Source organism: Phocoena sinus, chromosome 15 (genome assembly GCF_008692025.1).
Source record: "Phocoena sinus isolate mPhoSin1 chromosome 15, mPhoSin1.pri, whole genome shotgun sequence".
Taxonomy (NCBI): domain Eukaryota; kingdom Metazoa; phylum Chordata; class Mammalia; order Artiodactyla; family Phocoenidae; genus Phocoena; species Phocoena sinus.
Window position 1 is genome coordinate 53611038 of NC_045777.1, and position 17695 is coordinate 53628732.

Sequence of the window (17695 nt, forward strand, 5' to 3'; positions counted from 1 at the left end):
TTTCCGGTTATAGGCTATCATAAATTAAGCTGCTATGAACATTCTCGTCCGTGAAATCGGGGGAATATTTTATTATACCAGGTACATGGGAATTCATTTTGTGATTCCCCATTTTAAAAAATGCCCACTATTGTTAATACGATGACTGTATCATTATGACATGAACCTGATTAGTGTACCACATAAAAGAAACCACCGCCCCTCGCCGTGCCTACAAAACGGAACAAAACAATCAGTAAAATGGCTCCTTATGGGACCTGGGCACCTGTGAACAGGCTTGTCTCCACACACCCTGAAGTAGGAGGTTGGCGATGCTGTCTCTGTTTTCCAAAGGAGGAAGTGGATTCTGGGATGTCAGGTGACTTGTCTAAAGTCCTGCAGTTAAAAAGCGGCAGAGCTGGAGTTGTACTCCGTGCTTGCAGGGCCTGGGGAATCCCAAGACATGTCAGCTGAGGCCTTCACCCTCACCCAGCTGACCCAGGTCAGGAAATGCAGAAGAAATCTGTGCACGGCCGTTACTGGGTACACAACTGAGTCTGTGCCAAGCATGGGCTGCAGCATCACTGTGGGCGTGAAAAGAGCTTCCAAAACTGGAGGTAAAGTCATCAGCAGAGAGCAGGACCAATTGTCCTTGGAATACCCACCCCCCAAGAAAAAGATTGCCCCAGTGACCAGGAATGTGCAGGCCAGCAGCTGGGATACCACTGCTGCTCCCCATGGTCACTTACTGAATGCTCACTGCCTGCCTGCGCCCTAGGGGAGCTTGGGTGTACCATGTGGGCTTCCATGAAGTCCATTTCCTTTCGAGGGTTCCAGAGAGTCCTGGGAAGTGCTCACACACCCTGTGGGCACAGCCTCTGCCCTGTACCCGTGGTCTCTGCTGTTCCTGTCATCTCTGAGAGCTGTTTCTCCAGGGGTGGCAGGCACATTCCATGAATCACTCCGTTTTGTCCACACAACAACACTGTGGGAGCGATAGTATCAGCCCAGTTTTATAGATGAGGACACTGAGGCCCACAAGAGTAAGTGACTCTCCCAAGGTCACATCGCACAAGGTCAATGGCAGGGCGGGGATTTTCACATCAGCTTCGCCAGACTCCAAAGTTGGAATTGTTTTCTCACCATTCTGGTCTGCCAGGGTGGGGCAAAAGGGAAGGCAGGAGTGAGGGACACAGAGTTTGGGGAAGATGGCAAAGATGAGTTTTTAAGTGTTTATGACGCCCTGTGCGGGAGGGAGGCTTTGGGACACGTCAGAGCCTGATACGGACAGCAGAGCATGATTTGGAACTTGACTCTGGTTCTGGGGCAGAAGGGGCTGGTCGTCCAAGGCAGGCCCTCCCAGGTCTTCAAGACTCCTGAGGGCCTGAGAGTCTCACACTATTTTAGAAAGAACAAGACTTTTATTTGAGGATAGCTCAAAGAAGTCATTTACAAAACACCTTTTGTTTTCAAAGCACAGCTTTTCATAAAAAGCAATGTCCACCCTTTAATACATGCTCTAGTACACAGGTGTGTGTCAGGGCGCTGCCCAGGACTTGGGGAGGCCCGTGGGCCCGGGATGTGCCGGTGCTCAGCATTCCTCATCTGAGTTGTCCTTGGCCCACCCGCCGACCTTTGGGGGGACGGGGTTGGCCTGGGGGCCCGCGGGGGCAGGGACAGAGGCCGGGGCTGGGGCCAGGTTCACCCAGCCGGGCCCTCGGGGCAGCACGTGGCTTTCATTCAGTCTGAAGATGCGGTAGTTCTCATAGTGGACATTGTGTGTGATGTCCTTCAGGTCTTGGAGGTGGGAGCTGGGAGATAGGTGGTAGGTCAGCAGGACTTCCAGGGCATCCTCCAGGGCCCCCGCAGCCCCCCGGGCTCCCCACATGCTCACCGGATGAGCAGGTCTCTCAGGAGGGGGAACTCACAGTGAGCCATGTTCTCCACTACAAGATACGGCACCAAACCCCTGAGTGCAGGCTCTGTTCCACGCCCTGCCCTCGGCCAGCACCGAGTAAGCACCTGCTGTATGCTGCACACCCCCTGCCACTGCCAGCCCTTCCCCACATCTCCCTGTGTTAGCCCACCTCCCGTTTGTTAGTTCATTCATTCATTCACGGCTGTGTCCCAGCCCCTGGTACAGGTGGCTCCTATAAACAGCTGTTGAATCAGCAGGGTCTTCCTCTGTTCCCTCAGGTACCCCCTCCCATCCCACATTTCCTTCACTGTGCTTTTCCCACCCGTCCTTGTCTGGTCAGCTCTGTGGCACATAGTAGGCCCACAATCAATTCTAGTGAATGAATAGGGTGCCTCCTGGGTGCCAGGTATCATGCAAAGCAGAGGCTCTGACCCCTCCAACCACCCTATGAGGTTGATGTTACAATGATACCCATTTGACTGTGAGGAAACTGAGGCCCAGGGTGTTGGGGAACTTGCCCGGGGCTTCTGAACTGCACAAAGGAACTTGATCCCAGGTCTGTCTGTTTCCTGTGCTGGGCTCTGTGGTGGGTGTAAGGATGCCAAAGGCAACAGGGCTTTTCAACTTGTTCTCCCCTGAGCCCTCGCCAGGGCCCCTGCACTGACCTTCAATGATGCCCCACTTCGTCTTCCGGCCCAGGACACACCTCCCATTCACAATGTGCTCTCGGTCAGCCCCGACCACAGCGAAGGGGATCCGTTCCTGCAGGGAAGGGACAAGATCGGAGGGTTGGCCCCACCGGGAAGTGGAAAGAGAAGACACTGAGATAGGAACCTGCAGGATGCTGTCCTTTGTGGGGAGAGAAAGTGATAGAAGGAGCACAGATATCTGAAGTCAGAAGACACAAAGTCTAATCAGTGTGCCTCAGTTTCCTCATCTGTAAAATGGGAGTCATGACAATACTGATGCAGGGCTCTGTGAATGTTTGGGAAGCATAATCTTGGGCTTAGCATAATGAAGGGGTTAGCAGAACAAGTCTTGGAAACCAAGTGTTACTCAGAGCTACATTAGTGATATAATACTGCTCATGTCCAATTTCTTACCACCTTCAACCATTATCATGAGGGTTAAGAGATAATTTTGTACTATAATTCGAAAAGATACATGCACTTCTTAGTTCATAGCAGCACTATTTACAATAGCCAAGACATGGAAATAACCTAAATGTCCATTGACAGCTGAATGGATAAAGAAGATACGGTATATATATATATATATATATATATACACACACACACACACACACACACACACACACACACACACACACAATGGAATATTACACAGCCATAAAAAAGAATGAAATAATGCCTCTTGCAGCAACATGGATGGACCTAGAGATTATCATACTAGTTGAAGTAAATCAGAAAGAGAAAGACAGGGACTTCCCTGGTGGCGCAGTGGTTAAGAATCCGCCTGCCAATGCAGAGGACATGGGTTCAAGCCCTGGTCCAGGAAGAACCCACATGCCACAGAGCAACTAAGCCTGTGCGCCACAACTACTGAGCCTGTGCTCTTAGCCCGCGAGCCACAACTACTGAGCCTGTGTGCCACAACTACTTAAGCCTGTGTACCTAGAGCCCGTGCTCCCCAACAAGAGAAGCCACCGCAATGAGAAGCAGGTGCACCGCAACCAAGAGTAGCCCCCGCTCGCGGCAAGTAGAGAAAGCCCGCACACAGCAATGGAGACCCAATGCAGCCAAAAATAAATAAATTTATTAAAAAATGAAAGAGAAAGACAAATACTATACGATATCACTTATATGTGGGAATCTAAAATATGATACAAATGAACCTGTCTACAAAACAGAAACAGATTCACAGACATAGAGAACAGATATGTGGTTGCCAAGGGGGTGGGGTGGGGGAGGGATGGACTGGGAGTTTGGGATTAGCAGATACAAACTACTATATAGAGACTGAATAAAAAACAAGGTCCTACTGTATACCACAGGGAGCTGTATTCAAAATCCTGTAATAAACCATAATGGAAAAGAATATGAAAAGGAACACATATATATATTTATAAACATGTATATATAAATATATATATACATATACATTATATATATAAAACTGAATCACTCTGCTGTATACCAGAAACTAACACAACATTGTAAATCAACTATACTTCAATAAAAGAAATTTAAAGAGAGAGAGAGGACTTCCCTGGCCGTCCAGTGGTTAAGACTCCGCCCTTCCACTACAGGGGACATGGGTTCGATCCCTGGTCGGGGAAGATCCCACAGGCCGCAGGGCACGGCCAAAAAATTAAAAAGAAAACAAAAAGAAAGAGAGAATTTTGTAAACCAGGGGCTGGCAACCTATGGTTCCTGGGCCAAACCAGGCAAGTTCGTTGGCATACCACCCCTGCCATTCATTTACTCTTGTCTATGTTGCTTTCATTCTACTACAGCAGAGTTGAGTAATTGCAACAAAGTCTAAAATACTTACCATAGTCTGGCCCTTCACAAAAAAAGTTTGCTGAGCCCTGTTGTAAATTCTGGTTGTTTACTTATTCGTGGCAGGAAGTGGAGATTAAACAGGCAAGTGCTGCATGTAGGTTTGTTTTTCTAAGAATTAGGTTGTGGTGGGGAATAAATTGATGCTAATAATAACTGTCTCTTGCACACTTATTATGCATCAGCCCATATTTGACCCTCAATAGATGTTATATATCTGGATGATTTATTGAGAGGTTAATTTGAATACATTCTCCTTTATTTCCCCCAGCACTGTTCCAGCTGTGAGCAGGCTGCTGTCTTTGCTGGCTTCCGGACAGAAAACAGAAGGTCAAGGCTCTTTGAACCTTTCACAGGAAATACTGTTCATTGCTCCAATGGGGAGCGGCAAGAGGGAATGTGTGGAGAAACTGGATGCCAGACAAGAAGCAGGGCTTCCATGTACAGATGTGCAGTTTGTGCACTGCACAAAGGTAACTTACCATGAGGCTGTGTAGGGCTGAAATCCCATGCAGGCTCCCTTCTGTGAAGGAAGCTACTGCCTTTTTCTTTTTCTTTTTTTTTGCGGTACGCGGGCTTCTCACTGTTGTGGCCTCTCCCGTTGTGGAGCACAGGCTCCGGACGTGCAGGCTTAGCAGCCATGGCTCACGGGCCCAGCCACTTCACGGCATGTGGGATCTTCCCGGACCGGGGCACGAACCCGTGTCCCCTGCATCGGCAGGGGGGCTCTCAACCACTGTGCCACCAGGGAAGCCCCTACTGCCTTTTTCTAATTCAAGCTAAAGTGCTGTGTAGGTTAGCAGGGTCCCTGGCGGAGGGAGTGGAGGCCAAGTGTCTATGGATGAAGAACCCCAGGCCTCACCCAGGTGCTTTGCAGGATCCAGACAGACTGACATTGAATGTACCACAAGGGCAGGAAGATAGGGGCTTGGAGGTGAAATTCAGTTGATTCAGAGAAAATGAAGATGTGAGCTATTTCCTTTCTTTCTCTCCCTCCCCCTTTCCTTCTTTCTTTCTTTCTTTCTCCTTTCCTCCCTCCCTCCCTCCCTCCCTCCCTTCCTTCCTTCCTCTCTTTCTCTTTCTTCAACTTTACTGAGTATAATTTACATACCACAAAATTTGCCCTTTTAGAGGTACAGTTCAGTAGTTTTCAGTATTCTCACAAGTTGTGCAACCATCACCAAAATCTAACTCCAGAGCACTTTTATCACCCCAAAATGAAAGCCCGTACCCTTTAGCAGTCACTCCCCATTTCCCCCTAAACCTCCCAGCCCCTGGCAACCACAAGTCTATTTTCTATCTCTATAGATTTGCCTATTCTGGACATTTCATGTAATGGAGTCATATTATATTTGGCCTTTTGTGTCTGGCTCCTTTCACTTAGCATCACATTTTCAAGGTTTAGCCACATTGGGTTAGGGTTAGGGTAGGATCTATCAGAACTTTATTCCTTTTTATGGCTAAGTAATATTCTCTTGTATGGATAGACCACATTTGTTTATCCATTCACAAGTTAATGGACATTTGGAATGTTTCCACTTTTTGGCTATTACAAATAATTCTACTATGAACATTTGTGTATGAGTTTTTATGTCAACATAGGTTTTCATTTCTTTGGGGAGTGGAATTGTTGGGTCATATAGTAACTTAGTGTTTAACCTTGAAGAATTGCCAGACTGTTTTCCAAAATGGCTGCACCATTTGATACTTCCACAAGAAGTGTGTGAAAGTTCCAATTCCTCCACATCCTTACTAACACTTGTCATTGTGTGTCATTTTGATACTAACTACCCTAGTGGGTGTGAGGTGGTATCTTATTGTGGTTTTGATTTGCATTTCCCTCATGACTGATGATGTTGAACAATTTTTCATATGCTTAGTGGCCATTGGTATAAATTCTTTGGGGAAATGTCTATTCAAATCCTTTGCCCATTTTTAACTTGGGGTACTTGTCTTTTATTGTTGATTTCTAGAGTTCTTTATATATTCAGGATACAAGTCCCTTATCAGATATATCATTTGCAAACATTTTCTCCCATTCTGAGGGTTGCTGATATGACCTATTACTTGCTCGCCTTGAGTTTGTGGATGAGTGGAGATTCATACCTGCTAGAAATATATGAACTTTCCCCAAGTTGCAGAGAGAGACGAATCTTCAGATGGAAAGGATGAGTGGGAAGCACATCACCCAGCCTTGGTCCCACCAGCCTCCCCACCTCCCATGGCCTCCTACCCGGATCTTGCTATTGAGGATCTTGTCATTGATGTCCTCATCGAAGCACTTCTGTGGATACACCTCTATGCCGTGAGTCTTCAGGTTTTCCTGGATCTGGGGACCACACACAGATGACCTCAGCCCACCTGTGCATTCTCCCCCACTCCACACCCCCACTGACCCCAGACTTGTCCCAGGTGCCCAGATTACCCTGTGCCTGAAGGCCTCTCGCTCCTCAATGGTCAGGCTGTCGGCCCGGGCGATCACAGGTACCACGTTCACAGTCCGGCAGAGCCGCTGCAGGAACTCAATGTCCAGGGGCCGCAGCCTGCTCAGGCGGGGCAGTGATGGCAGTGAGCATACAATGAGTGGGTGCCAGCCCGCAGCCCACCCCGGGGGTTCCTCCTCCTCCTCTTCTCCTCCCCACGCAGGTGGCCCTCTGCCCACCGGCTCAGCCACCTCACCAGTGCCCGGTAGGCGGCACGAAGTACACGCAGCAGTGCACTCGGGTGTCGGGGATGTGTCGCTGCCGGGTAATGAGGATCTCCTCCTGCAGGTAGTGCTCGTACTGCTCATTGATGTAGCCCAGGATGGGGTCCCAGCTGGGGTGGGAGATGGCTCAGCCTCAGAACCTCGCCAGGAGCCCCCCTCAACCTAGGTCCTCTGAGTGCTCTCCCCTTAGGATGACCAATCGCCCCGTTTGCCTGGGACACAGGAATTTCAGTCCCACGCAACCTGAGGCCCTTGATCACCCAAGTACCAACCCCCCACACCCCTGCATCTTCAGAGAGACCCCTGCTTCCTCTTCCTCAGCTTCCTCTTCCGTAAAATGGGGACAGTAAGACAGCACCTACTTTGTAGGGGAGGAGTAAGCATTAAAGGAGAGAAATTGCCGCAGCCTGGTTCAAACCACCAGGGACTCTCTCCCAATTGTTGCCAGGGTCCCTTCCCCCCACAGGGCTATTGTCAACACAGCGGCCAAAAAGATCCTTTTTCTGCTTAGCCTCCAGTGGCCAAAGAAAAGCCAAAGTCCTTATGTTGCCCTACAAGTCCGTACCCCATCCCACTGCTGAGCTCTGCCTCTCCTCCCACCCCACCCCCACTTCAAGGCTTTTGCACCTGCCGCCCTCTGCCTTGATCACTCTGCTTAAAACTGCACTCCCCCACCAACTACAGCTCCATCCCCCTTTCACTCCCAGAAAGTGTCCTGTGTCGTGATAAAGAGTTCAGGTTCACCCTCCACAAAGCTGATTAATTTTGTTCACTGTTTGCCTCCCCACACCCATGACAATATACATTTCATGCAGACAAAGATGTTCATCAGTTCTGTTCATTGCTATATCCCTGTATCTAGAACAGAGCTTGCACATACTAAGTGCTCGGTGAGGTGCTGTGTGCAGGGTTGGCTTCATGGGAGTGTGGATGGAGCCAGCACCCAGGGCTCTGAACCAAGAAGGGCCCACGCAGGGCTGAATGCTCTGCGGGTGTGGTCTCACAATTCTCAGTAATTTTTTTTTTTTTTTTTGCGGTACTCGGGCCTCTCACTGTTGTGGCCTCTCCCATTGCGGAGCACAGGCTCCGGACGCGCAGGCTCAGCGGCCATGGCTCACAGGTCCAGCCGCTCTGCAGCATGTGGGATCTTCCCGGACTGGGGCGTGAACCCGTGTTCCCTGCATCGGCAGGCGGACTCTCAACCACTGCGCCACCAGGGAAGCCCCTTAGTAATTTTTGAATAAAGGCCCCCACAAGTTGTGCAGCCAGTCCCGATTGTGTGTGTGTGTGTGTGTGTGTGTGTGTGTGTGTGTGTGTTTGTGTTTCATCTCCTTGAGAGCCTAGAACAATTCTGCAAAGGGGATGTCGTCACCCCCAAGATACGAAGAAGGAAAAGGAGGCTCAGAGAGCTTGCGTGGCCAGGCCCAGGTTATACAGCTGGGAAGTGGTCAAACCCAGGGGTCCTGACTCTGGAGTGTGGGCTTCTATCCCCCTGCCATACCATAGCCTCTATCGAGTGCTTCCAGGCAGCAAAGCTAAGACCTTTACATACTTGACTCCTTTGATCTTGGGGGGAGAGTTGCACACACCCACTGTACAGACGAATAAACTGAGCCTCAAAGATGGCACAGCCAGGTGGCTCCAGGCCTGGATGTTTCCCAGAGACTGGAGGGGCAGGGGCAGGGGCAGCCAGGGCTCTGCCCTTCCCACCTCCCCGCCAGGACCCACCACTTGTCGTTGTTGATCTGGTCCCCGAAGCCGGGTGTGTCAGTCACCGTCAGCTTAAGCTTCACGCCGCTCTCCTCGATGACTGTAGGGGGAGAGCAGAGGGGCTGAGAGTGGGCCTGGGTGAGTGGGGTGGGGGTGGGGTGAGGGGGTGCTCACTCACCGTGGGTCACAGACTGCAGCTGCAGCGTCTGGGGTGTGGGCACCCCCAGGCCCGGCATGGTGGACTTCCACATCTTGGACTTGAAGAGTGTGTTCACCATGGTGGACTTGCCCAGCCCGCTCTGTCCTGTGAATAATCACACGGCAGCAACAACTGTAGATGCGTTAGGCATGTTTCTGAAATTCTTAAATAAATGGTTTTAGAAAGTAAACTGTTTTCTAAGTATAACAAATACAGAAAAGCACGTATTATCGTAAGTCTCCAGCTCAATGCCTTTCCCCATTTTTTACTGAGGCAAAATTCATATAATAAGAAATTAACATTAACCATTGAAAGTGAACAATTCAGTGGCATTGGGTACATGCACAGTGTTGTGCAACCACTACCCCATTAGCTCCAAAACATTTTCATCACCCCAGCAAGAAACTCTATACCCACTAGGCACTCACTCCCCATTCCCCCTCCCCCCAACCCCTGGCAACCACCAATCTGCTTTCTATCGATGGATTTGCCTATTCTGGACATTTCTTTTTTCTTTTTGGCAGTGGCACTTGGCTTATGGGATCTTAGTTCCCCAGCCAGGGATGGAACCCGGGCCCTAGGCAGTGAAAGTGCCAAGTCCTAACTACTGGACCTCTGGGGAATTCCCTGGACATTTCATATAAATGGAATCTTGCAATAACTGTCCTTTTGTATCTGGCTGCTCCCACTCAGCATAATGCTTTCAAGGGTCAGCCACACTGTTGCATGTGCTAGAACTTCATACTTTTTCATGGCTAAATAATATTCCATCAGATGGATAGACCACACTGTGTTTATCCATTCATCTGTTGATGGGCAGGTCAATGCATTTTTACAAATTAAACCACCCATGTATGCAGCACCAGATAAAGAGACAGAACACACAGCTCCACCCAAGACCACTCCTGCCTCCTCGCAGTAACTGTTAACACAGCTCCAGGGACAGCCACTCTCCTGACATCATCGGTAGGGAGCAGCGCTGCCCGCCCTCTACTTGGGGAATCACACAGCACGTGCTCTTTCATGTCTGGCTTCTTTTAGTGAGATTCCCCTATGCTGCCTGAGCTTGTAGATGGTCCATTCTCCCTGCTGTGCAGGCTTCTCAAACTCCGCGGACCACGCCCTGCAGTAGTAAACATCCTACATCACAGGGCAGGACACACTGTTGTGTCTAAAACTGAAACTGGGACTTCCCTGGTGGTGCCGTGGTCAAGAATCCGCCTGCCAATGCAGGCAACACGGTTTCGAGCCCTGGTCTGGGAAGATCCCACCTGCCGCAGAGCAACTAAGCCAGTGAGCCACAACTACTGAGCCTGCGCTCTAGAGCCCGCAAGCCACAACAACTGAAGCCCACGTGCCTAGAGCCCGTGCTCCACAACAAAGAGAAGCCACCGCCATGAGAAGCCTGCGCACCTCAGTGAAGAGTAGCCCCTGCTCACCGCAACCAGAGAGAAAGCCCACACGCAGCAATGAGGACCCAATGTGGCCAAAAATAATAAAATTTAAAAAATTAAAAAAGAACTGAAATTGTCCTTTGGGCTGTGCTATCCAATATGGGAGCCACACCTGGCTATTGCCACTGGCAGTATGGCCATACACCAATCTGAACTGAGATGTGCTGTTGGTGTAAAAGAATAAACCACATTTTGCAGACTTGTTATGACAAAAACAACGTAAATGATCTCATGAATAATGTTTTATATGGATTACATGTCGAGATGATGGTATTTTTGGAATGTATTGGTTTAAGTAAAAAAGACGATTAAAAGTAAGTTGTCCTGTTTCTCTTTACTTTTCTAAAGGAAGCTACTAGGGAATTTAAAATTATGTATGTGGCTCCTATGACATTTCTTTTCTTTTTTTTTTCTGGCCACGCTACGTGGCATGTGGGATCCTAGTTCCCTGACCAGGGATTGAACTCGGGCCTCTAGGAGTGGAAGTGCAGAGTCTTAACCACTGGACTGCCAGGGAAGTCCCCTTCTATGACATTTCTGTTGGGTACCCCCACCTTAGAATAATGCCCTTAGTTGGTGCTACACACTCTGACATTTTATATTCCATTATATCCAGTTTATTTTGTGAGAAGTGTAGTTTTTGACCTACAACATTAATTTTGCATATATAAAAATGCAATTCCGGATAAAACTGACCCATGGGGAACTTCCTAGATGCCAGGCACTGTGCTAAACCAGATGAGGAAACTGAGGCAGCGAGGGGTCAAAGGCCCTGCCCCAGGTCACACACTGGGGGTTGTTAAGGCCTGGGACCAGGATGAGTCTGGTGTTCCCTACTTCCTGCCACACATGGCCTCCCCTTTTATTGCTTTGTTTGCATTTGGTTGGGGCTTCACGTTGATTTTTGTCTTTTCACAATTCAGTGTTTCCCAGATTTCCACCTACAACACTCTTGTGAGGTACGACTATCAGGCCCACTTTACAGATGGGGAGGCTGAGGCTCCGGGCCCACAGGGTGGTGTCCATTGGTCTGTCCTCCTGTGAGCCCGAGGCCCTTCACTCACCAACGACCATGATGTTGAACTCAAACCCCATCTTCATGGCCTTGATCTTTAGTTGGTCCAGCACGGCCTCGATGCCCACGTAACCAAGCATCTCGCAGGGTAGGGTCCTCGGGCTGGAGGCCCGTGACGAGCTGCGGGAGGGGGACTGCCTCAGGGGGTCCATGGGGCTGAGGAACAACGATGCCTGTCATCCGGGTGGGGTGGGGAGAAGGGAGTCGCTGGGGCTCCAGAGGGGGACCACCCGAGTTCTCATTTCTGAACCCTGACTCCTGAGATCTGCTCCCAGGCACTCCCATACTTCATGCCCCCTCACCTATGCATCCCCCAAGTCCCCACTGCCCACGGGGTTTGTCGAGGGGTGCCTGGGGGAGCTGCCTCTCAGGGGAGACTGAACCCGCTTTCTGATATGCACCAGCCCCAGGGATCTGTCTCTCCCCACTCAGACACTCCCACAGCAGTGTGTGGCCGGCCTGGCAAAACTCAGGGGCTGGACCCATGGGGGACAGAGAGGGAGAGAAGCAGCCTCATGTGGCACCTGGTGGCCTTGGATCCCTGTGGGAGCCTTGGGGGCTGCCCTGTCCTGGCAGACCCTGGTTATGTGCTGAGGGGGAGGGGAGAGGGTGACAGTTAACTGAAGAACCTGAGCTCCACCCCCTTCCTGTGACCCCACCTGGGGGCTCCTCTGCAGCAGGGGGCTGAGAACAGGGACAGGTAAGCTACTCCACCAGGCCCTTTCGGGTCACTGCCCTATAACCCTCACAATGACCCCAGCCTAGATCTATAGACAGGAACCCCCCGCCCCGGGGAAGCACCTTTGCCCAAGGTCACTTAGCTGGTAAGTGGCAGCTCTGGGCAGCAGCCAGTCCCTCTGCTTCCAAGTTCATGCCCCTTAACCACTCTGTTGGGGAAGCAAACCTGTGACCCATGGCCAGAAAGTACAACATCCATGTGTTTTCTTCGGTCCGTCCATTGTTGGCATCGTAGTGCTTTAAATTGCCAATATAGCCAGAGTTTTGTCTGCGCACAGCACTGTTTTAGGAGTCCTAGGATGTTAACTTGTTAATAATCATCAGAGCCCTGTGAAGTGAGTGCAGCTTCTACCCCTCAGTTTACAGATCAGAGTCCAGGGAGTGAAAGTGGTTCAAGGTCACACAGTGAGGTAGTGGCAGGGCTGGGATCTGTGTCCACATGCTCACCCTCTGCAGCCCCTTTTCTTGTTCACACAAACATCTAGATTTCTAGTGTATCTTAGAGATTATAAGCCTCGGCAACTCTGGGTCCAGCCTACAGCTGACACAAGCTGCCCTCTTTTCTTTTTCTTAAATTTATTTTTTGGCCACGTCATGCAGCTTGCAGGATCTTAGTTTGCTGACCAGGCATTGAACCCCGGGCCCTGGCGGTGAAAGCGCCAAGTCCTAACCACTGGACCACCCGGGAACTCCCTAGCTGCCCCCTTTAGATGAGCTACGTGCTCTCCAGTTTGCCATAGCCCTCACCCCTCCCTAATGTCTCCCTAATAAGATGTTTCCTATACCAAGTTCATCTCAGTTATTTCGTTCTCACCTGTTTCCTGGCACCTGAGTTTGCAAGCCCTAAGCAATCCTGTGTCAGATGTTGGCAAATGTTTTCTGTAAAAGGCCAGATAGTATAGATTTTAAGTTTTGCTAATCATAAGATCTCTGTTGCAACTACTCTTCGGCTCTGCCGTTGCAGTGGGAAAGCAGCCACAAGTAGATGGACGGGAGTGGCTGCGTGTCAGACTATTTACAAAAGCAGGTGGTGGTTTGCCGCCCCCACTCTGCCCACCAGGACTCAGCAACTCTGCCCGATCTGCTCAGCTCAACTGTCCTGAGCCCCAGCAGCCTCTGTCCTTCCCTGCCCATGCCCTTCTGCTCCCCCACTTTCTACACATCTGAAGACAGAGGCTTAAACTTCACTTTCCAGGCTTGGAGGCCAGGAGTGGGGCTGGGCAGGACCCTGGGCAGAGCCTGCCCTGAACGCTTGCCATTCCTGCTGGAGAACTCTCTCAAGCTACGCCACAGCTCTTGAGGGACATGGCAAGGCTGGCCTCCTCATCAATGCAGATGAGAACGTTCTGTGCGGATGACCAAACAGCGCTGCTGACACGGAGACCCACCTTGCACGGGAGGAGATTCCGTCTCTGGGAATGTCTCCTGAGGAAATAAGCCTCTATGCCCAGAAAACACTTTCTCCAGGAGAGGTGTCATGCGTTGAGTGATGTAGGATCTGGAAACCTGGGGGCAAAATGCCCACAGGGACTGCGGACTGGATGATCAGGTCTGCAGAAAGCAGGACCATTCAAGGCGCTCTTGGCCATGTGGACTGGGGAAAGCCAAGAGTGTGGATGGCAGGTGAACCCAATGTATCCAAAGAATCAAGACTGGAGGGAATCGTACCCACAGGTTGGGTGAGAGTAATACACAACCATTTAGTGCATTCATTGTGCCAAGGGAGTGTTTACATCAATTATTCCATTCAATCCTCAGCAGCCTGAGAAGGGGGAATACTTCCATACACCCACTTTACAGATGAGGAAACTGAGGCAGAGAGGGGTCAGGGGGTGGGCCTTCAGTCACACACGGGTGGGTGTTAAGGGCTGGGAGCAAGATCCAAGTCCGAGGTCTGACTGGCCTGAAATGCATCCTGTCATGGCCTCTATCCCATCATTGCTCTGCTTAGGTCCAAGGGGCTCTATGGGTGCTTTCTGTCTTTTAATGACTTGGAATATCCCAGTTTTTCTTTAATGAGAATAAACAAGAAATGAGGCACCTGGGCATCTGGACAGGAAGACTGAGGGTCAGTGGGGAGAGGAGAGGACTGGCTTCTGCCCACTCGGCCAGGCCAAGGGGTGGGCAGGGGCCACAGTCATTAAACCATCCCCCCTCCCCGCTTTTTATTTTTTAATTGAGGTAAAATTCACAGAACATAAAAATTAACTGCTAGCCATTTTAACGTGAACAGATCAGTGGCATTTAGTATTGATATGTTCACAATGTTGCAAATCTGCCACTGCTACCTAGTTCCAAGACATGTTCATCACCCCTAAAGGAAATTCCATTACCACTAAGCACCTTATCCCCATCCCCCTGCCCCTGGCAAACACTACTTTCTGTCTCTATGGATTTGACTATTCTGGACATTTCATATAAACGGAGTCACATACTATGTGGCCTTTTGTCCTTCTTTCACTCAGCATCATGTTTTCAAGGTTCATCCACTTTGTAGCATGTGTTAGTGCTTTGTTACTTTTCATGGCTGAATAATATTCCACCACATGGAGAGACCATAATGTGTTTATTCATTCACCAGTTTGTGGATTTTTGGGGTGCTTTCACTTTTTGGCTATTATGAAAACTGCTGCTGTGAACATTTGTGTACAGGTTTTGGCGTGGACATGATTTAATATCTTGGGTATATATATCTAGGAGTGGAATTGTTGGGTCTTATAATAAGACTATGTGTAACTTTTCAAGGGACCGTTTTCCCCAGTGGCTGCGTCTCTACCCCCTTTTGCAATAGAACAGTCATTTCAAAGTTACCTTCCCTGGGCAACAGGAATCTGAGATCTCAGAACAGGAATGGAGGGGATGGAGAGTGTAAGATGGGGATCCCAGCACAGGAGACTGTATTACATGGTGGTCAAGGGCTCTGGGATCTGACGGCTGGGTTCCAGTTCAGACTTCTCTGCTCACTAGGTGTGGTTGGAAGAATCATGGTGCCCAAAGAGTTCCCATCCGAATCCCTGGGAACATGTGAATATGTTACCTTATGTGGCAAAAGGGACTTTGCAGATGTGATTAAGGATTCTGATGGGGAGATTATCCTGTGGGCCAGTGTAATCACTGGGGTCCTTATAAGAGGGAGGCAGGAAGAACAGAGCCAGAGAAGGTGTGAGGATGGAAGCAGAAGTGGAAGTGATGGGGGTGGGGCATGAACGAAGGAATGTGGGTGGGTGGCCTCTAGAAGCTGGAAAAGCGGAGGAACTGGGACTTCCCTGGTGGCACAGTGGTTAAGAATCTGCCTGCCACATACATAACAATGGAATATTACTCAGCCATTAAAAAGAAATGAAATTGAGTTATTTGTAGTGAGATGGACGGACGGAGAACCTGTCATACAAAGTGAAGTAAGTCAGAAAGAGAAAAACAAATACCGTATGCTAACATATATATGGAATCTAAAAAAAAAAAAAGGTTCTGAAGAACCTAGGGGCAGGACAGGAGTAAAGACGCAGACATAGAGTAGACTTAAGGACATGGGGAGGGAGAAGGGTAAGCTGGGACAAAGTGAGAGAGTAGCACTGACATATATACACTACCAAATGTAAAAGAGATAGCTAGTGGGAAGCAGCCGCATAGCACAGGGAGATCAGCTCGGTGCTTTGTTACCACCTAGAGGGGTGGGATAGGGAGTGTGGGAGGGAGACGCAAGAGGGAGGGGATATGGGGATATAAGTATGCGTGTGGCTGATTCACTTTGTTGCACAGCAGAGACTAGCACAACAATGTAAAGCAATTATACTCCAATAAAGATGTTAAAAAAAAAGAATCTGCCTGCCAATGCAGGGGACACAGGTTCGATCCCTGGTCCGGGAAGATCTCACTTACTGTGGAGCAACTAAGCCCGTGTGCCACAACTACTGAGCCCGTGCTCTAGAGCCCGCAAGCCACGACTGCTGAGCCCGAGTGCCACAACTACTGAAGCCAGCGTGCCTAGAGTTCGTGCTCCGCAACAAGAGAAGCCACCACAATGAGAAGCCCATGTACCGCAACGAAGAGTAGCCCCCGCTTGTTGCAACTGGAGAAAGCCTGCGCGCAGCAGCGAAAACCCAATGCAGCCAAAAATAAATTAAATAAATTAAAAGAAAAAAAAAAGCTGAGGAATTGATTCTCCCCTAGGACTTTCAGGAGGAACACAGCCCTGCCTACTCATTTTAGACTCTGACCTCCAGAACTGTAAGATAATAAACTTGAATTGTTTTAAGCCACTAAGTTTACGGTAGTATGTTATAGCAAGAACAGGAAATGAATACATGTGTGACCTGAGCTAGTTGCTGAACTTCTCAAGGCCTCAGTTTTCACATCTGTAAAATGGGAATAGCAATAATACCCACTTTAGGATTTCCATGAGGAATACATTAGGTACACGCATCCTTCAGGGATATTGTGGGTCCAGTTCCAGACCACCACAATAAAGCGAATATTGCAAAAAAGCGAGTCACACAGCTTTCCCAGTGCATGTAAAAGTTGTTTACACTATATTGTAGTCTATTAAGTGGGCAATGGCATTGTGTCTAAAAAAGACACCATACGTACCTTGACTAAAAATTAGTTTGCTAAAAAATGACAAAATAATTACAATGATAACGTCAAAGATCACCCCTCACAGATTGCTGTAACAGATATAATAAAAATGAAAAAGTTTCCAAATGCTGTTGGAAAATGGTACCGACAGACTTGCTCAACTCAAGGTTCCACAAACCTTAAATTTATCAAAAATGCAACATCTGTGAAGTGCAGTAAAGTGTGCCTGTATAGCGTCAGGCACAGAGCCTAACATTAGCCAACATGTTTTCCCAGCGAGACCATAAGCCCCACAAGGATAAGAAGGTGTGTCCACCTGATTTACAGCTGGTCCCCAGGGCCTAGCAGGCCTGGCCCCTGCTCTGGGGGTAACGGGGGAGGCGAGACAGCTCCAGGTGCCGTGTCAGGGGCCCTGGGCTCCAAGTTCTGGGGAGAGAGCTCATTTGAGCGACCATAACCATCGCCTCACAAGCATCACTGTGAGGATTAGAATAGATAAGGACCCCAAAGGCTGCTGCTGCTGCGCTGCCAGGCACACAGTCGCTGCCCAGGCAAGGGCGGTGGAACAGAAACATCTTCTCCCTCCCCTCCCTCCCTCTCCTCCTTTCTTTTTCACCTCCCTCCCTCCTTCCAACCTGCCACCATTTTTCTTCTGTCTTTTCTTCATTCATGAAGGCAACAGCGGCTGAGTGTCTGCTGTGTTCCAGGTTGGCTGTCTGGTCTATTGAGAAAAATCTCTGGAATGAAGAGGCCGAGAGGCCTGTGGCCTCCTCCTTCCGTGCTGCACCTGCTGACTCACCTGGGCCCTGGGGTACTGG

General features: G+C 49.5%; 1 protein-coding gene across 3 annotated transcripts; it reads right to left on the reverse strand.

Annotated features, from left to right (window-relative positions):
- Positions 1–1420: 1420 nt before the first annotated feature.
- SEPTIN12 (septin 12) lies at positions 1421–17655 on the reverse strand. 3 transcript variants are annotated; one of them, XM_032604322.1, is made up of 10 exons: positions 17513–17655; positions 11554–11720; positions 9015–9140; positions 8855–8936; positions 7099–7236; positions 6845–6962; positions 6653–6748; positions 2563–2659; positions 1874–1925; positions 1421–1790 (listed from the first exon to the last, which is right to left on the reverse strand). In XM_032604322.1, exons 1-10 carry the CDS (start codon positions 17542–17544, stop codon positions 1571–1573), a joined length of 1128 nt encoding a protein of 375 aa, XP_032460213.1. In that variant the 5' UTR covers positions 17545–17655; the 3' UTR covers positions 1421–1570. The 3 variants fall into 3 exon arrangements, with proteins under 3 accessions (XP_032460213.1, XP_032460215.1, XP_032460214.1); XM_032604324.1 differs by lacking the exon at positions 11554–11720; XM_032604323.1 differs by lacking the exons at positions 1421–1790; positions 1874–1925 and adding an exon at positions 2268–2478.
- Positions 17656–17695: the final 40 nt, after the last annotated feature.